The sequence below is a fragment of the Carettochelys insculpta genome, chromosome 15, assembly GCF_033958435.1.
Source record: "Carettochelys insculpta isolate YL-2023 chromosome 15, ASM3395843v1, whole genome shotgun sequence".
NCBI classification, from domain to species: domain Eukaryota; kingdom Metazoa; phylum Chordata; order Testudines; family Carettochelyidae; genus Carettochelys; species Carettochelys insculpta.
Genome location: NC_134151.1, coordinates 21,564,654 through 21,592,461, shown reverse-complemented (window position 1 = coordinate 21,592,461; position 27,808 = coordinate 21,564,654). Strand labels below are relative to the sequence as shown.

Here is a 27,808-nt window from a genome sequence, read left to right as displayed (position 1 = left end):
GCTGCAGACAGAAGGAAAGCCTGCTCAACACAGGCACGTGTTTATCGTAATCTCTAGGCATGCCATGATTGAGCCGCTGTACAGATTATCATCCCGAACAAGAACTTTTCCAGGTATGAGTCGCCAAGTGCCCTCTAAATTACACAGACACTTTGTAAAGTGACTTTTCTGCCGGGTGCATAACAGAAATGAATTTATTCTAGGGTGTTTATTATTTCATTTTTGGAGATGTAGGGCCAAATAAACCCTCATCATGAAGAAACCTTAACTTTTACTGTGTAAAAGCAAACGTTTAAATCGAGTATTTTGCCTTTTTAAAAAGGAGGAAAGAATTTAAAAACACCAACAATATATTTCTTCTCCCAGTCTCCTCAGAGAAAACATCTTCAGTTCCCCGTCTGTGAATGATTTCAGTTTATTACCTACTGGTAGTGACAAGTTTCTTAAGCCCAAGGGCCTTATTTTCATAGTTTAGCCTCAGGCAGAAAGTGCTTGGAAATAGCAAGGGGCCTGAGGGAAATGGTGATCTGCTAACTCTGGCTATGTCTAGATTGCCGAGAATTGTTGGCAGAAGATATGCAAATTGTTCAAAGCAGGTCAATCTTCCATGGTAGTGTGTAGATGTAGCCTGTGCTATACGAAAGTTATTCTTTAAGGTTGACCTTAAGAATGACTGATGGACAGAGGTTTTTCATAGTGATAGCCAGTGGCACTACACTGCTGTGTTGCCAGCAGCTTCTTGCAGAACGGTTAGAAGTCAGGAGTCCTCCAGCATTTGTCCTTTCCTAGTTGTGCTAAATTGATTATTTACAGCAGCGGGGAAAGACTGTGTGGTTAGTGTAAAGGGCGTTAGAAAACTGTGGTTCTATTTGCAGTTCTGTCACAACTGTTGAGACTTTGGGCAAGCTGGTGCACTTTAATTAGTCTGTGATAGGCAGGAGGTCAGACAAGATAATCTGATGGTGTCATCTGTCCTTGGAATCTGTTGAACCTCCACATGCCTTTATTAGCCCCTTTCAGCCTTTCTCTGTCCTGTTTATTTAGACTGTTAACACTTAAATGTAGGGAGTGTCTCTTCCATGTGTTTGCACTAATACTAGCTCAAGAGTCTTAATCTCAGCCGTGCCTCTAGGTGATACATTAACATAAGCCATTATTATTATTATTATTATTATTATTATTAAGTAGGGTTTCTGAGTACCTTAACGTGCAACCCTCAACCAGGTACGGTTAGGTTTTTAATAACAGAACCCGTTTTATGGTGCTATATTTACAAGAATGAAATCACACACTGTTTTAAACCTACACAATAATGTTTCAATTGAAAACAGAAAGAGATGCTCTTTGTCTTCCAGGCAGGGGTTCCTCAGCCCTCTATAATGTTTGCTGTCAGCATGTGTAGTGCAAGAGCATTAACATTTTAATGTTTTAATACATAAATTAATCCAAATTGACTGAATCACCAATATATTGAAAATCTTTCCACCCCACAAAAGTTTGATTCTGCCCATTCAAAGAATGTTTGAGGAGACAATACATGCCAGGCACCATGCTCTGCAAGTCATCAGATTGTCAGACCAAGCAGGCAGGAAGGAAGTAAGAAGAGAATTCAGGAGCTGGAGATCCTTTGGTGAGCATTCCATGCCCCAGACATAAAGTTTTAGGAACAGTTACGTGTCAGATAGGGCTGGAAGAGGCCTTCAGAGGTTATTGAGTCCAGTCCCCTGCACTCACAGCAGGACCTATTACGATCCCCGACAGATTTTTTTTTTAAGCTATTTGCCCCACATCCCTAAATTAGCCCCTCAAGGGCTGAGCTCACAACTGTGTGTTTAGCTGGCCAGTGCTCAAACCACTGACCTATCCCTCATTTCAGGTGGTCATAATGCACGTTGAAAAGAGAGACAATCTCTGTGGCTGGCAGGACCCAAACCACAGCTGTCTTTTGTTGATCAGAATGAAACCTTGACTTGAAACCAGTACAATCTATAAAATATATGTGTAATATACTTCACCATTCATTAAGCAGGCAGGTATTTTGCTTGCTGGTAGTTTTTCATGGGTAGTCTCATGCAGAGTGAAATGCATTCCAGGGTGGGAGCTAATCAGGCTAACTATATTGACATCCATTCTTACAGGAAATGTCAATCATCTTGCCTAATCAAGATGGAGAAGAGCACGCATGTGCATTACTGCTTATTAGAAATGAAGTAGTAGCTGATGATTTAATAGCCCCTGTTTGCCTGAAGCTGGAAATGGACGACAGGAGAGGGATCACTTGATGATTACCTGTTACGTTCACTCCCTCTGTGGCATCTGGCATCTTCCACTGTTGAAAGACAGGATGCTGGGCTAGAGGGACCTCTGCACTGAACCAGTATGGCGGTTCTTATGTCCTTAATATCAGCCTGAGTTTGTACATCCAAATTACAGTTCATGGGCTTACCCACTCCATTGAAAAGAACATAGGAATGGCCCAACTGAGTCAGACTAAAGGTCAGTCTGGCCCAGTATATCTTGACTCCTGACAGTGGCCAATGCCATATGCCTTTGAGGGAATGGACAGAAAAGAGAACCAATGATCCCTCTCCTGTCATCCATTCCCTGCTTCTGACAAACAGAGGCTAGGGGGGGCACCATCCCTGCCCACCCTTAGCTAATAGCCATTGATGGACCTAACCTCCATGAAATTACTTAGCTCTTTTTGAGCCCTGCTATTGTCTTGGCCTTCACAACATCCTCTGCCAAGGAATTCACAGATCAACTGTGCACTATGTGAGGCAGTACTCCTTTTGTTTGTTCCAATCCTGCTGCCTATGCATTTCATTTGGTGAGCCCCATTTCTTGTGTAATGGGAAGGACTAAAAATAACTTTTCTTTATTCACTTTCTCTCCAGCAGTTGTGATTTTATAGAACTTTATTGTATCTCCCTCCCCACATTTAGTCGACTCTTTTCCAAGCTGAAAGGTCCCAATCTTCTCATTGTCTCCTCACGTGACAGCCATTTCAAACCCTTAATTGTATTTGTTGCTCTTTTTAGAACCTTTTCCGATGCCAATATATCTAAAGGACATTTGTCACCATCTCCAGTTGCTTCTTTACCATCACTGTATTCCTAATCAGATAGAGTTTTAGCTCACTAAAATAACAAGTCCTGTGGCACCTTATAGACAAATGAATATTTTGATACATCTGATGAAGGGAGTCTTTGCCCACAAAAGCTTTTGCTCCGAAATATCCTTTAGTCTGTAAGGTGCCACAAGACTTCCTGTTGTTTTTGCAGATACAGACTAACATGGCTACCTCTCTGATACTTTTAGCTCACTGACATTCACTGCAAATCCAAAGTTATCCAGACAATGGGAAAATGACTGCAATCAGCGAAGAGTATTAGAGCATTGCAGATGCACTTTAGGAATAGCCACTGTAAGCCCTTAAGGATTGGCACACTCTGCCGTGCTTCTACTTCTCGCTCTAGTTTATTACATTACTCCCATCTTTTCTATGATGCCTGTATCAGAATTCATTCATAAGAACATAAGAATGGCCATACTGGGTCAGACCAAAGGTCCATCCAGCCCAGCATCCCATCTGCCGACGGTGGCCAATGCCAGGTGCCCCAGAGAAGGAGAACAGAAGACAATGATCAAGTGATTTATCTCCTGCCATCCATCTCCTGCCCTTGTTCTGAAGGCTAGGGCACCATACTTTACCCCTGGCTAATAACCATTTATGGACCTAACCTGCAAAAATTTATCAAGCTCTTTTTTAAACCCTAATAGAGTCCTGGCCTTCACAGCCTCCTCGGGCAAGGAGTTCCACAGGTTGACTGTGCGCTGTGTGAAGAAAAATTTCCTTTTATTAGTTTTGAACCTACTACCCATCAATTTCATTTGGTGTCCCCTAGTTCTTGTATTATGGGAAAAGGTAAATAATTTTTCTATATTCACTTTCTCCACACCATTCATGATTTTATATACCTCTATCATATCGCCCCTCAATCGCCTCTTTTCCAAACTGAAAAGTCCCAGTCTCTTTCACCTTTAGAGTCTTACAAAGTGCCCATCTATGTATGATAGTGACAGCAATGGTGCAGTTGCTGCTAGTGTAGACAGGTTTTTATCACTCTGAAAGCTGACTATTGTGAATGTGACAGGTTCTATCACAGAGCTCCCCTTGGGGTTGTCACCAGTTGTGCTGATCATGGCCATTGAGCCCACTTACCTGTCCCCTGAGGTACTCCACCATCTGGTACTACTGGGTCAGAAACTCTGGCCTCTCTCAGCAGAGACATAAAGTTGGGGTAACAGTTCCCCAGCAGAACAACACAGATGCTGAACCAGCTGAGCTCTGAGAAGGCTCAGTTATAGGGCTGTTGACAGCATCCAGGAACAGAACCCTTAAAGGGGTCCAAAATCCCAAATAAATCAATCTTTGTGTAAATATATGATGCACAGTAAGCTCATAAGGATCACTCTCTCTTTGTCAATGAAAGAGAGAGAGGCACAGCTGTGACTTCCTCCTACAAGTAACAAGTGTTTTAATTAAGTATAATAAGTAGAATTTAGTGGAAACAGATCAAAGTGAGTTATTAAGTCAAAATAAACATAATACCCCAACTAAGCCTAATACACTGAGAAACTTTTATATGCAATTTCTTACCTTAACAATTGTTCTAATAATTTTTATCACCAGTTATGCAGCCTTCTAGCTTGGACCTGATCTTTCCCTGGTTCAGTCTCAGATGTTTCCAGCATGCATCACAAATAAGAGGGGGTGTCTCCTGGCATCTGGTAACTCTCTCTAGCATTAGGTTTCCCAGCTTCATGGCCCCTTTGCCTAAGACAGGTATTCTTTGTATTCAGTTCAGACTTTTCTCCCCTTGAGTGGAAAAGTACAAAATCCAAACTGAGGTCCAGCATCAGGGGTCCTGGCACATACTGAACCATTACGTTTCTGGAGTATCGCTAATAGCTCCCATTAGCACATTTAGAATTATGAGCAGATTCACACTTTGTGTTTCTAATTTCGTGTACAAGAATGGTGCACTCACAGAAGCAGAGTATATCTGATGAACTGGCTTTTCATCCACGAAAGCTCATGATGTAATATGTTTTTTTAGACTTTAAGGTGCCACAGCATTGTTACATTCAACAATTGTAGCTTTAGAAATGTGATAATGCCAATTTTCATAAACCTAGGTGGAGGGATGGGGAGGCATAACAGTTGACAGAGATGTTGGCATTACATCCTCCAGTGGAGCTGCACCACAGCTGCATCATCATCAACAACCATGGGCTCAGCGCCAGTTGATGTCCGATGCCTCCCTCACTATTTCCTCCCATCTTTCCCTGCCCGGTGCAGAGTGGCTTAGTTTCTGTAGACTAGGTCTGCACTAGTCTACTTTATCATCTACCCATTCTCTGTGGGGTCTGCCTCTCCTATTTGAACTGTCCATTATGCCAGATACCAGGGTCTAGACTTTTTGCTCACCATTCATTCTGCAGATATGTCTAAATAGTTGTAACTTCTGTTGTGTAACCTTCTGCAGTAGGTTCTCTTTTGGCTGTATCTTCCTATATAATTCCTCACTGATGACCTTCTGCATCCATCCGATTCACAGGATCTTCTATAACAACTCCTCTGAAATGCCGATAGCCTTCTGTCCAAATCTTCCATTATCAGCCATGTATCGCATCCATACAACATGCCATTGAATACACATGTTTTCAAGATGCTCAGCTTCGTTCCTAAGCTAATCACTTTGCTTTTCCAGATCTTATCCATCACCTTCAAACTCGCTCTTGCTTTCACTATTCTAGTCACTGTTTCCTTCTTACAGTCGAGATCATGTATCATGTTGCTCCCCAGATATGTGAAGCTCTCACCATTCTCTAGTTTGATCCTGTCTACACTGATCTTCCTTCCTATTTCCTTATCTCCAAATACCATTGTCTTTGTTTTATTGATGTTTGTAATCAGTCCGTACTGCTTCCCTTCCTCATTTAACACCTGCACCATTCTCACTAGCTTCTCTTCATCTTCCTCAATGATAACTATATCATCTGGGAACCTCAAGTTGTTGATTGTCATCCTATACATTGTTTTCCCTTCTGCCTCTTCTTTGATTTTATCCATCACTCTCTCTAGGTGCGTGATAAAGATAGTCTGTGATATCGAATCTCCTTGTCACATACCTCTACTCATTCTAAACCAAATTCCCAACTCTCTGACCACTGCCTCCGCATTGGCATTGGTATCATTCAACAACCATAGCAGGCTACTATCCACTCAGTACCACCCCAACACTGCCCAAGGCCTGCTGTTAAGTCCCATATCCTCAGGAGTCTTGCATTATTACCAGAAAGGTCAAATTCTGTTCCTTATGCCAGTGTAAATCCATAGTAGCTCCTTTGAAGTCAGTAGGGTAAAATTCCTACTGGAAAAACAAAGGCAGTATTATTCAACAATTGGAGACTCAAGGAAATGAAGAAATGAAAACATGGCAATGATTCTACTTGAGATACTTTGCTGAAAGTTGCTGCATGTGTGCACAGTGCTTTCCCAAAGCACAATGTCATCACCATTTTGTAGGTGGGTAAATGAGGGCAAGGGGAAGTTGAGTAACTTGCGTAAGCTCCACATTACAAAATCACAATGGCAAATTATGTGGAGCTGTGGTTACAGATCAAGCTTGAAGTACGTTCTCAGAGCTGTGTAGGGGAAGATGCTTAACCACACTTGCAAAATATTGTTAAGATCAATCCAAATTTTCTAAAAGTACTTGAATACACCCCAAGAGAGAGAGAGAGTGAGGAACTCTGGATGCAAACAAATGTAAACCTGGAGGAAATTCAGACCTTGGTCTGTGTCCAACTCCTGGGTGCCTAGTTTGGTTGCAAGCCTACACATCTGGCTCTCCCCATATCCAGGCTGGCCTATGCTAATATACCTTTGGCAATCCTGAGAAATTGGACATAAAGAATACCTTTATGACTAGTATACCTTTAGCAAACCTATACTTTGAAAGGATGTTCCCATTACAACATTTGCACCAACTCAGGTTTTAGTTTCTCCAGGGTTTCTAATTAACCCAAGCATGTCTCCTCATCTGGTTCCATTTGTCTTAAATAAATATACATTTGTTTGCGTGAGATACCAGAATTGCAGACAAACAAGAAATAAACCCCTCTGATTAAACACAATGACAAAGGCCCTACTCCGGTGGTACAAAGCGTAAACATGTTACCTGCCGCATAGATGAACAGAGCATGTGTCTCTGAGCTGACAGATTGAGAGAAGCCAGTAGTTTTGAGTCAGAATTCAGCGTTGGTTTTATTTTTGCCCTTCTCCATGAACCCCATGTTAATATAGTCATCCCTTTGAATTGGTGATGAAGAGGTTACTCAGTGTCATGCTTCATTATGATTGTGATGATATTGTTTCTGTTTCACAGCACTATAGAAGATCTCTTCCTGTTGCATAGCCAAGATTAACTTGTCGTATTACAAAGGCATTCCACTCAGATTGTTTATGTTGGATTTCTGTTCTGTTCCTAGTTCCTCTGTGTACAAAAATATAGAGGTAGATTACAGGTTTTTTCCTAGACTTCAGCATAAGTGTCTGATTTGGAAGGAACAGGGAATAAGTGATTCATATAATTTCTCTTTAGTTTTGTTGATAGCCTTTAGTTACCACTCAAATGGAAAATCACTCTTTTGAAAGATTAACTGTTAAAGAGCGGTTCTCTGTGACCTCTCTTCATGATTGCACGGTCTTCCTCTACAGTGGAAGCAGCCCAAACTCTGGGACCCTCCCACCTCACAGAGCCCTTGAGTCAATGTCTAGCCTTAAACAACCCCTTAGCATGAGCCCTGAGTCAGCTGGCAGAGGCCCAACTGCAGGTCTTTTATTGCTGTGTAGATACGCTCTTAGAATCATTTTGGTGTCTGAAAAAGAGATGCTAGTGAGTCAGTTGCATCATTCCTGCTGAGTCAGCACAGAAGTAGTCTTAACATTTTCTTTATGTCAACATCTCATTTCGGACTATGGAGTTAGTTGGGAAATAGCTCTAATTGTTAACCCCGTTCCATCTTAGGTAATAGCATTTTGCCCAACTAAATTTTAGTTGTGTAATCTCTTCTTTCCTTTCTATGCCACTCTGTTGCTTTGCATTCTCGAACAACTGTTATTGCACCTTATTGGGGGGCTGAATATCAGTTATGGGGAAGGTGATTTCTTTGTCTAACTTGGAATGTTTATTTGAAGTGTGCATAGGGGGGTTGGAATTTTTGTGCAAAATGATATTGATGGCCTGAGAAAACCAGTGAGGCTTTTACTTACCCAAAAGAGAACCTCATTGTTCATATGGTTTCAGCTTTAAAAAAAAAAGCACAGGTGAAGAGACTTCTGTATAATCTATGTGCTTCCCTGGGATCAAAATAAAGACATAAGCTATTAAGAGGAACTCTTCTGCCTTGCAAAAGTGTATTCTTTACTAACACGCTAATATATTATTATCGTTAAGTAAAATCTATGTTGGTGTTTTTTCCCCAGAAGAGACAAAGAACAGTATCTTCAACTCCAGTCTAGAATCTGTCCTCTCTTCAAATGCAAACAGCTTCCTCCACTCCAACAGCACTCTCCAACCCAACCTGAACTCAAGTGACCCTGACCTAGAAGTAATTAAACCCAGTCGGCCAAACTCACTGTAAGTACAGTGATAATTAGTATGTCGTGGTCTTTGTTCAGCCAGCCTACATGTCTTCAGTCAGGACATTGCCTTAGACTGCTTTGAGTCAGACTGTTGAAGACATATCTTTCTGTTTTGTTAATGGGAGGATAGTTATATGCCTTGCATTTTTAACATGGTCTAAATTTTAGAATTAGTTACTGGTTTCTGTACCTGTTGGCACCTGATGCACTAATTATTTTGAATGTCTGAGATATTTTGACCATTTTCAAGTAGATCTTTAGGTTATTGCTTACATTGTTGTGAAGCAAAAGGTGTTGAATTCTGGGAAGCATAGAGGAAAGTAAATAAAACAGTGGAACTCAGCACTAATGAAATTTGTTTCTTTCTGCTTTAGTTAAAATCTAAGATTGCTCTCAGTACATTTGGTCTCCTGCCAAATGCATGCCATTGCTCCTGCTATGATTTCGCTCATCAGGAAAGTTCATGGCAAAAAATAGCAGCTTTGATGATGACTCCCAGGGGGTGGCTGAATTATTGTGCAGTCCCTTGAACCAGGCACAGTTGAGCTGTGGCACGTGCTGTTTAGGGGACTTTCCTCCCTTTTGGGGCTTTACTTGTCTGTCAGTATTTTCCCATAGAACCTCCTCTTCCCACAGGGTCTGAAGGCCTGAACAAATCCCCACCCAACACTGGAATTCTTACCAGCACACGCCAAGTTTAGTGTCGCTCCCAGTTTTTCTGCATTTTTCAGTGTGCTTTCGTTATGCCACTTAATAAATCATGTCTACAGACATCCCTTTAGAATAACTAAGAAGAATGTTGCATGGGATAGTGTGCTTGGACAAGAATGGCATTGATGTCATGGTGTGACCTAAGATCAAAGGAAGAGTCCCTCTTCCCTCACCCCCTCCAAAAGCCTTCTGGTCCCTTGGGAGTGAATCGTAGAAATGTATTGGAAAGGACCTAGATAAGTCACCTAGTCTGATGGTTTTCAAAGTATGGGTTGTGACCTAGTACTGGGTGAAGGCATGTCAGGCACTGGGTCACCTTGCTATAGGGTGACCAAGTGACCAACGGGAACGGCACTGCTGGGCCATGAAGTTCACTGGAAGCAGCCAGCAACAGGTCCAGCTCCTCATGGGTGGGGGAGAATGGGACATGGGCTCCATGTGTTGCCTGCATCCTGAGCACTGGCTTCAAACTCCCTGCCAATGGGCATTTGGGGGGGCGGGGCGGGGGAGGAGGTGCCTGCAGGTGAGAGCGCAGTGCACAAAACTGCTTGTGCTCCTCTGCCTATGACCCAGACCTGCTGCAGGCTGCTTCCAGTTGCAGCACAGTCTGCAGAGCTGCTGACCCGTAGCCATGGGAGATAACCCTGCACCCCAGTCTCCCCCACCCCCTGCTAAACCCAGAGCATCCTGCTGTACTCCAGGACCCTCATGGAGCCCACCTTCCAGTGAAAAGATATGTTGGTTTGCAGAGATCAACATTTTTCCTCAACAGGGTTGTGAGGAAAAAAATGCTTGAAATCCACCGATCTAATCCAGATGAGGTTTACTAGTTTAACCCCTGTATCTACTTTTGTAATTAACCACCTGGGATTTGATAAATTGGGGAATGAATGAGTTTGCCAGCAGTGCAAAGCTATTTTCTGTAGAGTTTTAAAAAACAAAGCTGTTTGCATTGAGAGTAGCTTTTTGAGCTGGATGGAAATGCCTCTATATTAGTTATATCAGTGTGTAAAGAGTTAGTCAACATTGGTTGAGTTTGTTATGCGGAAAACATGCACATACTACCATTCGTGTAATTCCCTGTGTAAATGAAGCACACACTGGCCGTGTCTACACTAGCCAAAAACTTCGAAATGGTCGTACAAATAGCCATTTCGAAGTTTACTAATGAAGCGCTGAAATACATATTCAGCGCCTCGCTAGCATGCGGGCAGCCGCAGCACTTTGAAATTGACGCGGCTTGCCGCCACGCGGCTCATCCAGACGGGGCTCCTTTTCAAAAGGACCCCGTCTACTTCGAAGTTCCCTTATTCCCATCTGCTCACAGGAGTAAGGGGACTTCGAAGTAGCTGGAGTCCTTTCAAAAAGGAGCCCCATCTGGACGAGCCGTGAGGCAGCGAGCGGCGTCAATTTCGAAGTGCCGCAGCCACTCGCATGCTAATGAGGCACTGAATATGTATTTCAGCGCTTCATTAGTAAACTTCGAAATGGCCATTTGCACGGCCATTTCGAAGTTTTTGGCTAGTGTAGACATAGCCATTATCATGCACATGCTTTTGAAACTCTAAGTTCTGTTTTCCATCTATAGGTTTTACCCCTCTTTATCGATTCTAATTGTCATTAGAACATGGATATCATGAATGAGGGATCTGGCTAGTGAAATAAAATTTTGACTATCTGAGGTTTTACGCTGAATTTAGGGCTTTGTAAACCAATTTAGTCTCTGCCGCAGAACGCACTATCACTTGAAGGGTTCACTGATTGTTTCTTCTGGAAGTCTTTTCTACAAGTTGAACCTCTCTCGTCTGGCACTCTGAGGACCCGATGAGAGACTTTGTCACACCGCAGGAGGTATATATTGTCTAGCACATTATCAACACTTCCACGACTCTTAGAAGACATTTAAGGGTAAATTACAGCTAAATAACAGCACAGAACACTGAGAGCCAGGACTGGTGGCTATAGACAAACTTTATGGGACCACGGGAAACTTGGCCACATCCATGATAAGTGGTCTAACTAAACTAAAATCATGCCAGATTATGGATATTGCCAGATGAGAAAATTCTGGATTAGAGAGGTTCAAGCAGTACTATACCAGATACGTTATCTGCAGGGCTGAAAGGGTGTGAATTAATGATTAGTTATTTTCCTTAAGCAACATTTTTTTCTCCGGTACTTTATCTTTGAGGCTGAGTGTGTGCAAGATACTGTGAATGACCCAAAAAGACTGTTGGTGAGTCATGAAGGTGAGTGAGGAGTTTTGTTTTCTCGGGGATTTCTCTTCCAAGAGATTATTTGATTTCGATCAGCTGAATAATGATTTTTGAGTATTGTTTTGGAACCTCAGGAACCAATGACATCTGATGGAAAAATTTCTTAGAAGCAGGGTTCTGTTTCCAAAAACAAAACACCTCTACATCTCCCAGGCTATGTCTAGACTTCAGACTTCTGTTGACAAAACTTCTGTGTCCCAGCTCCAACAGGCTCCTACCCTCCCTCTCTCCCCGCCCTTGTCACAGCCAGGAATGGAGGTGAGCTCCCTGCCAGCTTGTTTGAGCCAGGAAGCAGCATTTCAGCTGCCTCCTGGCATGGATGGGATCCTGTAGGGTCAGCAGGTCCCCTCACAGTGGCTCTGCAAAGAGCCACAGCAAGGGAAAACTGATGAAATTTCATGGCATACTTGAACAGTTCTCACAGCACATTGGTTGAAAACCATTGGACCAGATGTCACTCAGTTCTCACTGCATCTTTCAACTCTTCCAACTTCTTGTAGTTTTGGAGGGTGTCTGATTTTCAGGATCCAGTGTCTATCCAAGGCTGCTGTTGAAACTGTGAGATATACGTGTGTGTGTGTGTATGATATATATAATATACAGGTTTTGAGGATCACATATGGCACTTGCCTGGGGTGGCATACATAATGCTGTATCCTGTGCTGCTGCTGAAACATGCAACTTCAGACTATCACAGAAGGAACCTTTGCTTTTTGAAGAGGACTTTGATTTATTTGTGGAAAAGGGCAGATGCAACAAGCATGAAGATGTCCAAGAATGTAAGTAGCAGAAAGGCATTTTCTGGGTAAAACATGACCCTGATCTCTTCTCCGACTCTCTTCCTGGCAACGCCAGAGATGGCTTAAACTACAACCATCTGCTGTCTGCCTACTGAGCCATGTATTCCAGGCTGGCAGCCATGAATAGCTTTTGAGCATCCCCATCATGAAACCAGCCATCTCTCCCTGTTCATCCATGAATGATGTCTTGGACCGATGGAAAGCACATTATGGAGATGTGCTGAACTGCATGCTTGCAGATGACTGTCTAGCGCTATGTGACCTAGCATACTGCACAGCTGCAAATCCAGAGATAAACACTGCTCCTTGTCACTTGAGGAAGTACAAAAGCCTGTCCAAAAATTATGGAATGGTTGTGCTGCTGGACCTCATGGTATTCCATCCTTGCTGCTCAAAAGTCCCTTTGAACCAGTGAGCATCAGCCTGCATCAGCTCTTCTTTAAGATGTGGGCATCAGGCAGTTATCAGAGGAAGGAAAAGGTGGCATCAAAGTGTCCCTGTACAAAGGATCTCTCACTGAGTTTGGCAGCTACTGAGTTTGGCAGTTCATGTTCTGGTTGGAAGGCAGCTGCTTCTTAATACATAACTGATGCAGCAGTCAGGTTTTGCAATGTGTTTTGATTCCTTTGGCTCTCACTACAAGGAAATGGCATTGCAGATGTTCTGCTATGTCTGGTGCACCTTCTTCATTCTGGTACAGGTGCAAGAGAGTGCATCAGTTCATGAAAACAAAAAGCAGTCAAGTAGCACTTTAAAGACTAGCAAAATAGTTTATTAGGCTAATTCTCCCCTGCAGCAACTTCAAACTGTCAAATTGGAAATTTTGCTAGTCTTCAAAGTGCTGCTTGACTGCTTTTTGTTTTGATAGTATACGGACTAGCATGGCTCCCTCTCTGTTACTACTCATCAGTTCATGGTTTTTGATGTATTTCTACACACCTTGAGGTGTGCAGCTGCAATGCCCTCTTGCCTCAGCATCTTCCTCTTGGGCTATCAGCTAGATGTAAGACCTTGCCACTCCAAATGCCAGACTTAAGGTTGGTCAGGAAGTGTTCACCAACAAAATGAAACCAAGACTACGTTTCTTTGCTTGTGGAGAAGTCAGAGAATTTCAGCCTCACCCTTCACAATCTGCAAAAGGCCCCTCACGCGATGGGGTTGAATGCCTCATTGCAGAAGACCGATATCTCTCACCTCAGAGCTGGGCCTCCAGAACTCCAGTGCTCCAATGGAGTGGGGAAGGTTGTTAAGTACTGTGACATTTCACACAGAGTGCGGAGAGTATCTTTGAGTTTATTTACCTAAACTGCAAGCAGAGTTCACACGGTCACAATAAACTCAGCTCTCGCTGTCTCCTGAATGAAGTCAATGTCTTGCTTATGGATGCAGAAACGTCTTTCTACTAACACAAAATTTAGTATCTCTCAGATCTCTGTACTATGCTACTTATATTGCCTTATGGGTCAGGAACTTCTTGCACCTAGAGCCATTCCATTTATGCTGTCAGCACCTGAGAATAAAGTGGTTTGACTTTATGCTATTTTGCAGTCTCCCAGGGATTAGATCTTCTTTCAGTTGCTCATTGTATTCAAAAGTGGCATAGTATGCAGCTCTGTTACCAGGCGAGACAGAAATACTGCAGCATGTCATGCTCCCAAACAGGTTCATGCCTTGCCCTGCTTGGCAGTGCCTGTGAGGCTGCCGCAAAGAGTCATGGACTTGCAGGATTGGGTGAGATCTGAAAACCTCACTACCTGATTCCTAATGCAACTCAGTCAGCTGCAGTCCCACTGGCTGGCACACCGTTCTCAGTATGATGGTGATGATTGGTACCATTGCTTATTTCACTATGGGCCTGCCTACACTTGCCCCCAACTTCAAAGGGGGTATGTTAATCAGGGCGATGGGAGATTATTAATGAAGTGCTATGGTGAATACACAGGACTTCATTAGGCTAATTCTCCCCCACGGCAACTTCAAAGTGTCAAACTTCGAAGTGCCAGCAGGCATGTGGCTGTGAGTACTTCGAATTACCTTTACTCCCCACAATTTTAAGGAGTAAAGGCACTTCAAAGTATTGTGGTTACTTTGAAGTGCCTGAGGCTACACACATGCCGGCACTTCGAATTTGACACTTTGAAGTTGCTGCAGGGGAGAATCCGCCTAAAGAAGTACTGTGTATTCACCGCAGCTTTTCATAAGTAATCTCCCATCACCCTGATTAACATACCACTTTCAAAGTTGGGGGCAAGCATAGGCCCAGCCTGTATGTGTCTTGAGTTTTATATGAACCATAGCATGGTTCAGTCCATTTCGTATAAATCAATTCCCTTCTCCCAATTCTTAGCTATATTGCTGTTGTTCTGAACATTTGTCAAAGTGTATTGATTTATCTTTAAATATTTGCTTTTAACCTCATGTGGTATCCCATGTAAAATCTTGTTGCTAATTCCTGTTGACAGTACTTTAATAATTCAGTTACAAATCCATTCTCTTCTATATGCTGATATAATATTTTTTAAACCAGCAATACAGGCTAATGGTGCTTAATCTTTGCTTTTGGTTGTAAGGAGAAGCTTACTCTTTTGGATGTGTTGCAGGGAACACCATGTACAGAGAGGCTCATTTGCTTGCTTAGTTTTGAGAAGGAACATGGGTTTTTAAACATCACAGCTTTTTTTCTGGATGCATGGGTTAGCGCTGTGTAAAGCAAGCTTGATAGTTAGGGTTATTTTACTCTGTATGGGACGTGCTCGCTGTTTGATGAAGTAATGTGTATTTTGAGTGTTTCTTTTTATAACATGGTGTTCCAACAAGGCTGCCATCCAAGCTGCTTGCATACCTTACTTTTCTTGCTGAACTGTGAATGGTGGAAAACCTGCTGTAGGCAGCTTTAAGGAAAAGATGGTGCTTATCTTAGTTTTATTTTAGCTACTGTAGCAGCCAGAGACCTCAAATGAGATCAGAGCCCACTTGTGCTGTGCATGGCTCACACATGCTAAGGAGCATTACCTGCTGGGCATGAAACCTCAGAATCCTGTTTTGCTGACTGGTCTCCCAGCACTGGGCAATGCTATTGCTCCCGAGAGAAGATCTGCTTAGAGCTATTGTGAGATTAACTTGGCAGTTTATAAGGAGAAGAAATCCACTACTCTGTGTGTTGTTTTTGTCAGTTCTGGAACGTTTCCCCCTTTGTAGTTAGCATTCTGTTGGTGCATGTCAGAAATCCAGTGTGGATTGTCAAGTATGAGAACAAAGAGGTGTGGTCTTGGTTGCCACTTGGGAAGAAAATGTGCCAGGAGGAGCAGAATTCATCCTTCAAGCTTCAGAATGATGCAGATCACAAATCGCACTTTGTTGGGAACAGAAAAACTGTCAATGCTAGACATTCAGAACAAAGCTAGTGTTGCATCAAGCTTTGTGATTATGACTGTGTGCGGTGTATTCAGGTAATTTCTTCATTAAACTGTGTTTTGCTTTTTAAACTGCTGAATAATTTGGATTTTATAGTAAATCCTTGAACAGTTATGGAAACTGAAGTCAACCCCCTAATATTTGCCACAGTGATGTTAGAATGTACCTGATCCTGAATTCCTGTGTACATCACAGTGGAGAGACATCAGGGAAACCTTCCACTCTGCATGCTTTCAAGAATCCAGCTAAATTCTATTCAGGCTTATGAGCACCAGCTCAGTTTTATTTCATCTTCCCCACTGCCATCGCTCCCCTATCGTCCCTGTGTCAGGGCTACCATATTTCAAAAGTCAATCCGAGATGATTAAACCTACAGTGTCCCTTGGCCAATAGTTTATCAGATACCTCAGTCAGAGTAATGACTTGTAACCCTGATTGTCAACTGAATCACAAAGTGTGCAGACAAGGGGTCTTAACATTGCAAGTGTGGGGTGGAAGAAAGTGACTCTTTTCTTTTCAAACTTAAAACCCAGAAACTACTTCAGAACAAGAAACTCCTTGCGCAACAGCTGCAGCCATATGGTTATATATTCACCTCACTTAGTAAAAAGTGTATCTTGCTCACAAAGAGGTAGTACTGCCAATGGCTGAGATTAGTATTTTGACCATCTGATTTAATCTATAGGTTTTAAAGAGAGATACTCGAGAATTTTAAGGCAAAAATGTGGGCAATTTTGATTTTTCTGGTGCTCGAGCATGGAAGAATCCTAAAATGACAGTGAAAACAAAGATACTAATCTACCAGGCACGTGTACTGAGCATCCTGCTATATGGATCTGAAACAAGGACCACCTACTCAAGCCAGGAGAAAAAACTGAGCAGCTTCCATCTTCGCTGCCTCCGCAGAATTATGAATGTGAACTGGCAAGATAAAGTTTCAAATGTAGATGTCCTCTCAAGATCTGGCATACCCAGCCCCCGGCAGTCCTCAACAGCAGAAGACTATGATGGCTTGGTCATGTGAGAAGAATGGGTGATGAACGTCTTCCCAAAGAAATCCTCTTTGGTGAACTGCCACGTGCGGGGAGAACAAGAGGAAGACTAAAGCTAAAATTCAAGGATATATTCAACAACTTCATGAAGAAATTCAACATCGGTCTTAACTCCTGGGAATCTACATCATCAGATTGAAATACCTGGCAATTGCTGTGACAGGGCACATCATCCTTCAATAGTGTATGTGCAAGTCATGCAAAAGAACTTTGTGTTAGAAGGAAAATCTCTCAGCCTCAAGAATTCAGAAATAGACTGACATGCCGTTATTGCAATCGACTGTGCAAATCCAATATTGGATGGCTAAGTCACGAGAGAAGCTGCAGACTCAAACACTGCTGATAGATCCTCACCACCACTGCTAACCACCATCTCTTGAGACAAAAAAAGGCCATAGTATATTATGAATATCTCATTTAAAATAAAAAGTGAATTATTGCAAAGGTGAATTATTAGACAATTCAAGAAACTGAGAAATAATAGCCATTCTCAATGAATGCCCTGTTGATGTGTCACTGTCCAGTAAAAGGAAAACAGGTTGACCAAGTAATCCTTATTTCTAGTACGAGTGGGTTAGAGTGAATTGTTTTGGTGCCTTAACTGTGCATTTCCATACTTTCAAATGTTTGGACTTCTTATAGTTTGAATGAATTTGTCCTGGAATTGTTAAGGTTACTGAACAAAACAAATGAGTCAAGCAAGCCAATGTCATTTGTTTTGTGCCAGACGAGGAACTGAGGTTAGGATCAGAACAAAAGAGGGCCAAACAGGTACAGGAAAAAATTGTAGATCCCAAGTGATTTACAAACAACAAAAAGTTTGAAAGAAGGAAAAAGTAAGGTTTGCACTTCCTGCCCTGGAGCTGCCAGCCCTCTCCTCGTAATCAGATTGGCTGTAACAGTAACCAAGAAATAAGTATGCACACATGGCACTTTAGAACTAACAGACCAAATCATTCCTCTGCCTCTTCCCTGCGCCACCACCCCATCCCCACAACAAAAAGTGGCCTCTCTGACACCCAGTGCCTTCTCTCCACAAACACAAACTGATGAAATGCACCCTATAAATACTACAGGTTTCTCTTCCGTTCTCCCTCCCCCTTTAACACACAGGTTTTAAGTAATTTTTATTGACATACCTGTGGTCTCCACCAAGGTTTTAATTACCTGCCAAAACCCAAGCAGCCCTTTAAGTTTCAGTGGCTAGTCTGCAGCCTTAAAACAAGGGTTTGAGTTTGAACTACAAACAAGGCCTGTTTTAAAGTTAAAATCAAACTTGCACCTATTTTAGTTGCTACCTTGGCTACCTGTAAAGTGTAATTTAGCTATAGTTTGAGGAAAGCTGTAAGATTTCTGGGAGGAATATCAGGGAAGTCTGAAGGGTTCCTTCTGTCACTTGTGTCAGTAAGATCTTGGCACTTATACCAAGCTATGTGAGGTGACCCTGGACTTCATTTCTGTTGTCCTACAACTAAATTGGCCTTTTAATTCTTGACATGGTGTTGAGAGCCCTGGAAACCAACCCAGATCCTTCCTCTATGAGCTCCAGCATCATTCTATACACCACGCTCTAGTTTTCTTGTTGTGAGGGACAAGGAAGCCCCATTCTCATTAAATAGCCTATTACCTCACTAACTATGATAAAGGAAAGCACATCCCCTGAATGGGGTAAAGGGAAGAGGGATCTCAGCTATGGTCTCTCTCAAGCAGAAGATTAGAGCTAGTTTACTACTGGTCCCACAGAGCCGTAGCTAATTATTGTGATAAGATGGCCTCCGCCCATTACAAGCAATGACAGCTCTGCATGCTTGTTGCAGTTCATTTCAGACGGATTACAGTTTACTTGGCCAGTGTTTCACACTCGTTTGGTTTGCAGTCTAGCATTGTTTGAATGGAATCTAAAGAACTAATAAACCTGATGGTCATTAAACAGCTTTGTTGATTTTTATATTCTTCATAGAAGCGTTGATTTCTCCATTGCTGTCACTTTCCTTTTCCACATATGCTTCCAGCCCTTTCTCGCAGTTTTCTTCCGGACCTTTTGCATCCTGTGTTAACTGTGCTGGCAGGTTTGATCTGGGAATGGCCTGCAATTTGGCGTTTAAAACTTTAAATCAAACATTTACTGGTTAAAATCCCCGAGTGTTATGTTGCCTGATGACACTGGTGAGTGATGTGTGAGCTCTCAATTGCTGGCTTTCCTTTGCAACACTGCCACATAAACATTGCACAGCTTGGCCAGTGTAACAGCTACTAAATTTGGAAGTACACTGCAGCCAGCAGAAATATTCCAACAGCCAAATTCTGGCCATTATAGGAATAGTCCCATGTAAAATTCTTACCAGCTACAAAAGTAGTATTAATGTGTGTTCCTACTTCATCCAGTCTTAAAGCTCCAGGCAAATCACTCCTGGAAACACAAGAGTAGTCCTCACATATGAGTGGCTTTTATTGGACCCATTGCTCTTTTTGGGGTACATCTATGGGTCATTCCCCCTAAACTGTTCCACAGTGCCCATCATTGGCTTTTGATGTCTCACACGTTTGACGGGGAACCAGATTCTGGAAAAATTCCATCCACTCTCCCCTTTGTCCTACAGCTTTCTGCTGTGCAATAGGCACAGCGATCTCAAAATCAGTAATTTATTTCCTATGCAGACACAGAATTATGCAGATAATTGGGATTTATGACAAAAATCTTAAGATTTTTCCCCCTTACTTGTAAAGACTTGAATTCAGACTCTCCCAACCCACCTGCAAGAACTAGTCCACATCCATTTATCACCTGTCCCTACCCTGCTTTAGAACTGCAATGGCATTTAGCTCTTTCTGGGGGAAATATGAAACCTTGAACACAGGTACAATACTCAAATAAGGCATAAAACCACAGTTGCCCTCACTTGTAATCTAAGATTTTATGTCACATTTTTCGTAGAAGCTGTTTTATTCCTCTTGCTGTGCCTCCCAGATTCTAACCAGGATAATGACATTCTGCCTTGCCTCGCTTATTACCCCTGCAGTTTTCAGTTGGCTGTGGTGTTTTTCCATTCCTTTCCCAACCTACTGTGTAGCATTGAAGGACGGCGTCCGAACAGCTGCCTCTCATTCCAGAAGTGTTAGCTACCTTTCTGTCTTAAGAAATAGGACCAGTCTGAGGCTCAGTAAGTTAATGCAGGGGTGAGCAAAGTTGGGGGTGGGACCCCTTGGGGGCGGGTATGAAATTTAAAATGGGAGGGTGCAACACGATCAGCTGCTGGGTGTCAGGCTCAGCCATCTCGCTAAAAATGTTGAAATAAGTTACTGTTTTTCTGTCTGTGTATTCACAATTATATACCAATTCATAAAGTTTTTACATTCTATGACCTTCTTTCCGTTGTCTGAAGGGTTTTTTTTTTTGTTTTCATGTGAACATAAACAACATTTAATTGTTTTGGATTACATTAGACACACTGTGGTGGGGGTGCTGCCTAATTGCAGGGATGAAAAGTGGGGCTTAACGTAAAAATTTGCTTACCCCGAGTTAATGTCTGTAAAGTACTTTGAGATCCTGTAATGAAAACAGAGGTCTGTACAAGAAGTTTTTACTGAGCCAAATATACTGAGGTTCTTATTCTGATGACACTTGTGTGGCGTTCAATGGGAGCTTTTTCCTACATAGAAAATAATAGATTAATAACTTCAGAATTTACTTGATTTTCTTTTTTTGTTGTTGTGGTAGGTAAATGAGGGATTTATACTTCTAAGTATTGCTTTAAAATGTATTTGTAATTAAAAAGAACTGTGCAAACATTCTGTAAATAACTTGAGGTCTTAGCCTCTTTTTGACTATATTTACAAAGGCTTTTCTGTCTCAACTTTAAAAGACATATTTTAATTCAACTCCACAATGATTTGAGAGACCAGGAATGGCTGTGGTACACTGTATTTTCACATACTTCTAGTGCACGCACGCACATGCGCACGCACACGCGCATGCACACACACACAGAGTGCTTTCCCCAGCTTTCTGCATTGTGCTACAGGATTGCAGGTGAGGTTAGACAATTACTTTTGCAGCCACTCTTTACAGAGTGCTTTTTGCATTCATTGTTATCACCAGTTTCCTTGTAATAAAAAGTAACTGGTTATTTTTAAATTTTCCTGTTTCTGTCCATAAAAACTTGGCAATCGTTAAACTGGGAAATCCTATTTTTATTACATGAATGCGTTTATTTATTCAGTTTGGGGTGTTCTTTATGGAAAAAAAATACTACAAGCAGTAGCTGTACTTCATGAGTCAGCAGGTTTCTGTCTTGTGCCAAAAGACACTCAGTAGGGAGTGCAGACAAACTAAAGCTTACTCACTGATACTAAAGACATCTAAAAAAAATCCCTCTCTTCTTAAAAGTGTGCATTTTCTTCACCTCTGCTTTGTTGAGGTGGCCCTTTAAAAGATTACCCACCACAGACACACTTCAACTGAAAAATGGAAGTTAGCAAACTAAATTACTCGCTAGCTCTGCCTATGTTAAAAGCATAAATAATATTTGTTCAAACACGTGAATTTTTCTGGAAGGGCTTTGAAAACTTTGTGCAGTGGTTCTGAAACATTTTAAATACAAAAATTCTACCTGTGTCAATCCTTATGGTGAAGGCATGCAATATAGGTAAACTCAGTGCAGTTTGCTTTCCAGCTATTTCTTAGGAATGGCTGAAACAGAAATCTGAGTTCTTTACGTCTTTTTCTTGTGAAGAGAGCCCTGTCATGCAAGGTGCTATACAAACATATGTGAAGACTTGGTGCCTGCCCTGAAATAACTAAAATCGAATTGAAAAAGAGCTACTTTATTGTTTCCATGACATACTTGTGAAGTGGGGAGGGACTATGAGGGAAAACAGTAGTGAAATCATGCATTTAATGTACCTCTAGCTGGGCTGCGTAATAGTATTTTTGTGTAAACGGTAATTATCAGCAATTTGTGCTGTCTGTCTACCTAAACTTTATAGTGGGCATTTTTCCACAGTGGGCATTTTTCGAGATATAGTTAATGGGAGTGCATCTGCAAAGCTGAACAATTAATGCCATGATCTCTAAATTATACTATGACCAAGTGGATGTGAACAGAGTGGCTGGGGTTTTGGTTTCTCCTCTCCCACTTGGAATTTCTTTGTCAGTAGGACTGTTTTCTCGGGGATTTGTACATAGATTGTAGGAGGAGGGAAAAGGTGGCATCCTTTCCATTGTTATCACGAGCCTTTCTCTGCTCTCCAATGCCTTGGGGAAATTTTAACCAGCTCGCCCTCGAGGCTGTACAATTCTCAGCTCAGATTTCCAGTTCTGAGGCCATAAGAACAGACATAGTGGGTCTGTCCAGAGTTCCACCTTGCCCAGTGTCCTGTCTTCTGACAGTGGCCAATGTCAGATGCCCCGGAGGGAGTGAATAGAACAGGTAATCATCAAGCGATCCCTGTCCTGTCATCCATTGCCAGCCTTTGACAAATAGAGGATAGGGACGCCATTCCTAAACAGCCTAGCTAATAAATATTGATGGACCTAACCATGATGAATTAATGTAGTTCATTTTTGAATCCTGATAAAGTCCTGGTCTTCGCAACAGCTTTTGGCAAGGAGTTCCCTTGACTGTGTAGGAGTAGATTGACTGACTGTGTGCTATGTGAAGAAAAACTATTTTTTTGGTTTTAAACCTGCTGCCTATTAATTTCATTTGGTGATTCTTAATTCTTATGGGAACAAGTAAACTTTTGTTTATTCACTTTCTCCATACCTGTCATGATTTTATAAACCTCTGTCATATCCTGCCTTCATCTTCTCTTTTCTAAACTGAAAATTCCTAATCTAATCATTTTGTTTCCCTTTTCTGAACCTTTTCCACTGCCAATATATCTTTTTTGAGATGAGGCATCTGTATGCAATATGTAAAATATGGGCATAGCATGGATGTATATAGGGGCAATAAGATATTCTTTGTCTTATTCTCTATCCTTTTTTAAATTATCCCTAACACTCTCTTTGCGTTTTTGACTGCTGCAGCACACTGAGTGGATATTTTCAGAGAACTATCCACAGTGATTCCAAGATCTCTCTCTTGAGTGGTTATGGCCAGTGAATTCCACTTTCCAATGGGGGACGGAACAACGTCATCTTTATGCTGACTTTAGACTATCTTCGTGTGCGTATCCTATTTTTGAGGGTGGTATTCAAGTAATTCCACCCTGAACTTGATTGTTTGCAGCATTCCCTGTAAGTTGAGGGCTTGCATGACCATCCAGGAGAGATTTGGGTGCCACCAGCTGATTAGCAGAACTTCCACAGTCATCCACGGTGGGCAGCCTGTGTTTCTATTGTCAGTACACACCCACAGGTGCTTTGGTGCATGTGACCAAAATTTATTCTGCTCATAGATGGAAGAAATTAGAAGGAACACTGGTCATAGGCATTGGAGAAGGACTCTGCTCTAAACAGATGGACTGCCCTGGTGTTTCTCCTCTGAGAATATCAAATAGGCACATGCTTTCCCTTGCTCTCCTGCTATGATGTTGGCACACAAGCAGCTCAGCTGGAGGAATCAGTCCACATGATCTCCAAAGCCTTTCCAGCCATTCAGAATATTTTTTTTAAATCTGTGGGAAACCTAGGATGAATCCCCCTTGTCTTTTTTCAGGATAGCCCCCAGAAGTCAGAACAGCTGCTCGTCACAGCAAGTTTAGCAGTAAGCTGCTTGGGAACAGAGACTAGCATATGTACCATGTTAGGCAATGAAAGAACGGCAGTGTTCAGCAACATGAACTGTCACAACAGACAGATGTCTCTTAGGAAGGTGTAGGTTTAAACTGAACTGTCCTGTAATTGTGGACACAGAACTCAGCTGTCTGCACTTTATTTGCTTTGCCAGTGGCTTTAAAGGAGCTGTGAACCTGACCCAGTGCTGTCCATTCAGAGAGCATCGTGGGATAAAATGTCCATCTTCTGTAGAAGTAAGAGCTGGGAAAGACCTATTACCAGTAGGTGATCCAGTTAGTTAGTTAGGATTGCTCCCTACAGCATATTTTCTCGAGCTTTGTTCAGTCTAGTTTGAGATGTTGTTCTGCTAGTCCTGTAAACTTCTGCCCAAAGTGGGCCCAGTTGTAAGTCACTGAAAAAAAATCAGTGTTCTCACTTGCTCATTAGGGACCTCTTGGATTTTAGAAACTAAATGACCAAAATATTCTGTCCACATAGGGTATGCACAAGCCTGGGGCTAGCCTGCCATTGCAGAACAGGGACGCTGTGGGCCATACAGGACCTCTGAACTAAGAGCAGAGATGCGGTCTCCTGTGCTCTTAATGACCCCCTTATTTTGAAGAAGAAAGCTCATGAAGAGGGAACAAGAGCTAGACCTGCAGGAAAACAGAGAGGATAGGGCCAAAGAGCCTGCTCTGAAGAGAAGGAAATGAAGTCTAGGAATTGGGATGGGGGCCTGGGAATTCAATAAGCAGTGGGGAGTGATTGAAATCAGATAAGGATCCAGGAAATGAGGGAACCAGAACTGGGTGATTTTAAGGATGGAGCTAGGAATGGCAAGGCACAGAGTATGAAGTGGAGAGTGGGCAGGTAATGCCGGGGACAAGAATAGGACTTGCTGTGCAAGGAGAATAGGACGTGGATGAGAGAGAGGCCTGAGGAATGGACCATGGGACCAGATAAATAAGGAGAATACAACTTGGAAAAGGAGCTGGGTCTGGGAAGAGGCAGGGCTGGAACAGATTGGAACACACAGCAGAAGGCATCATGCCTGAAGGCACCAGAGCCTTGTTCACTCGTTCACACTCTTCTCCAGAATCCAGAAGAGAATGTGAGATTCCCAAGTCTCACCCTTTCTCGTCTGTCTTAAAAATGTTTGTGAAATTCACTGGCAAACTGTCTCATCCCCCTTCTAATCAACAAGAAGTCCTATGGAACTTTATGTAGCCATGCTCCTGATAGAGTGGATCTTTGCCCATGAAAGCTCATGCTCCAGTAAATCTGTTAGTCTATAAGGTGTCACAGGACTTCTCATCGTTTTTGCGAATACAAACTATCATGGCTTCCACTCTGATACTTATCCCCCTCTAATGACAACCTACAATTGTGGTTTCTTGGGTGTCACAAGTGGCAGAGGTCTTTGAGGAGAATCTAAGTTTCAAGCCCTGCTGATGAACCATTGGGAGTGCCAAGGTGATGCTGTACAATGGAAGTTCCTCTTTGTTGTTGTTGTTTGCTCGCTTTTAAAAATCTTAGGAAATGGGACATGAAAAGCTGTGTTAAAGAGTACTGTAAAGCGTGCAAGAGCAAGCACTGAAACGTTAGGAAATGCCAAAATTCTGGTTGCCTATGCTAGTGGTTCTCTACTTTTCCAGCCTGCTCTATCCCTTTCAGGAGTCTGATATATCTTGTGTACTCCCAAGTTTCACTTAAAGACTATTTGCTTACAAAAGCAGACATAAAATACGAAAGCGTCACAGGACACTGGACAATTGCTTACTTATTTTTATTTTATAAGTATAAAATAAATCAATAGGAATATAAATATTGTGCTTACATTCCAGTGTATAGTAGATAGAGCAGTATAAACAAATCAGTGTATGAAATTTTTTCATGTAAACTTGCTAATGCTTTTTATGTAGCTTGTTGTAAAACGAGGCAAATGTCTAGATGAGTTGGTGTATCCCTTGAAGACCTCTGCATACGCCCTGGAGTACACAGACACACTACTTGAGAAACTCCATTCAGTCCACTTGTGCATATGTATTATGATACAGTCTTTAATGACATAATTGTGTAGTATGTTTTTCCCCAGGACTCGTACTGCATTCAGTGCACAGGATACACCTGCACTGGAATGAATCAGGCTTGTGTACTACAAGAGACTATTGTCTGTAGTATACCTACTTCATTTGTTGCAAAGTTGGAAGTTATGCAATGAATGAAGCAGAGACGACAGAAAGACGAAGGATGTTCTCATGGTCACGGAAGTTGAGTGCCATTATGGAGAATTGGATTCTGTGGCTGGCTCTGCCACAGAGTTCCTATGTGAAGCTGGACAAGTTGCTTAAACCAAATGTTTCATAGGTGATTGTGAAGTGGGTATTCCTTGTTTTCTGGCTGCCTCACCTGAAACCCTAGTGCAGGGGTCAACAACCCCCAGCACGCATGCCAAGAGTGGCAGGCCAACCAATTTTCATTAGCGCACAAGGCTGGGGCTCGGTGCCACACTTCCTCCCTCATGCAGCCAGGAGCTCGCTCAAAGCCATGCCGCCTGTGGATTAACAAAAGACCAGCTAATGCTGCCAGCCACCACCTCAACGGTAAAGTTCTGCATCTGAATTTGTTTGTTGATGAAGCTGTTGCAAGTGGAACGATTAGTGACTTTAAAACATATCACCAGCACTTGGACTGTCCATAGAGGTCAAAAGGTCAAATTTCCACCTCAGAAAGGTTGCTGATCCCTGCACCTAATATCTGATTGCAGAAAAGCAGAGCACTCTTAGCTGTGACTGAAATCAATTGGAGATATACTTTGAATATATAGGGTGCGTGTACCCGAGGAACTAACTTTGACGTTAACTTTGAAGTTAGGCACTACATCGAAGTAGCCTGCAGAGAGTCGATGCACATTTTTCCTTACTTGGAAGTTAACTTCAAAGTAGGGAGCTCAGCTTTGAAGTCCTTACTCCATTCCCGGGAATGGAGTAGTGCCCTACTTCAAGTTTATCTTCGAAGTACGGGGTGCGTAGATGCTCAGCTTCGAAGTTGTACTTTGAAGTAAGCAACTTGGACGTTACTTTTGTAGTGTAGACACGACCATAGAGTCCAATTATCATTCTAAGTACACAAAATTACTGGTCCCTTTTGACCTTAATTTATCTGTACCTTCATTACCCATCTGCAAAACAAAGATATACACATCCATCCTGATCTCACAGGGGAGATGTGAAAATAAATGTAATTCAGTAATGCTCAAGAAACACTCTGATATTCGAGGGATGAATGCCAGGGAAAAGTCCATGAAGAAATGAATGATTCTGTCTTCAGAAAAGGGTTTGAATAAGGCATGGGGGTCACACATGGAACCAGGAGGAGAAAACAAAATGTTGAATGAATGGGCTCTGTCCACTCTAGGCACCAAGAGGGCTCTTGGGAAAAATGGTATGCAGTCAGGTAATTAAAGACCATATCCTAATCATATGCAAGTTGAATTAAGATTACAGACAACCTGAATTCTGATATTCCCTAACTTTTGCGTTCTCTATTTTTTTTGCAGTTTTGGTAACCTTTTAACACATTTCTAAGTAAAATGTGATTGTGATTTAGAGCCTTTCCACATCACTCAAACGTTTACCACCTGCTTGTACAGTTGGCCACTGTGTTCATAGAAGCCCTAGCACTCAGTGCAACTTAAAACCTCTCACCCAGCTAAAAAAGCATTGCTGAATGCTAGAAGAAAAATCCCTTTCACTGATTCACAGGCCTGCCGATGAGGGAGAAGGAAGGTGGGGGGGCAGTTGCCCTAGGGCTAGCATTACAAAGGGCCCCGAGCCCCTTTAAAAGTGCCCCTTTGCTGCTCTGCATGGCTCTGAGGCCTGGAGTGGAGTGCCAAGCGCCCAGGCCTGCCTGTTCTGCCTGAGGCTCTGCCTGAAGGGGGTTCTCCAGACCTTGCCCCTGGGCCAGCAGTGGCTGTTGGCTGCACTGCTGACACATGAAATATACACCCACTATCACATCATTCCTGCTAACTGAAACAAGAACTTTAGTTTAAGTTTTCCCTTTATTTTGGCTTGACAGTGCAACCTGATAATTTCTGGAAATGTTTGCGCTCTGTG

At 42.3% G+C, this 27,808-nt stretch overlaps 1 protein-coding gene across 10 annotated transcripts in view; it reads left to right on the top strand.

Moving 5' to 3' along the window:
* The window catches only part of ARHGAP26 (Rho GTPase activating protein 26), a 544,666-nt gene that overhangs the window by 475,635 nt on the left and 41,223 nt on the right, over positions 1 to 27,808 (top strand). For all 10 annotated transcript variants that reach the window (XM_075009638.1, XM_075009641.1, XM_075009639.1 and 7 more), the window contains one exon: positions 8,558 to 8,711. In XM_075009638.1, the coding sequence (XP_074865739.1) occupies positions 8,558 to 8,711 (154 nt within the window). The remainder of the gene's footprint in view (positions 1 to 8,557; positions 8,712 to 27,808) is intronic.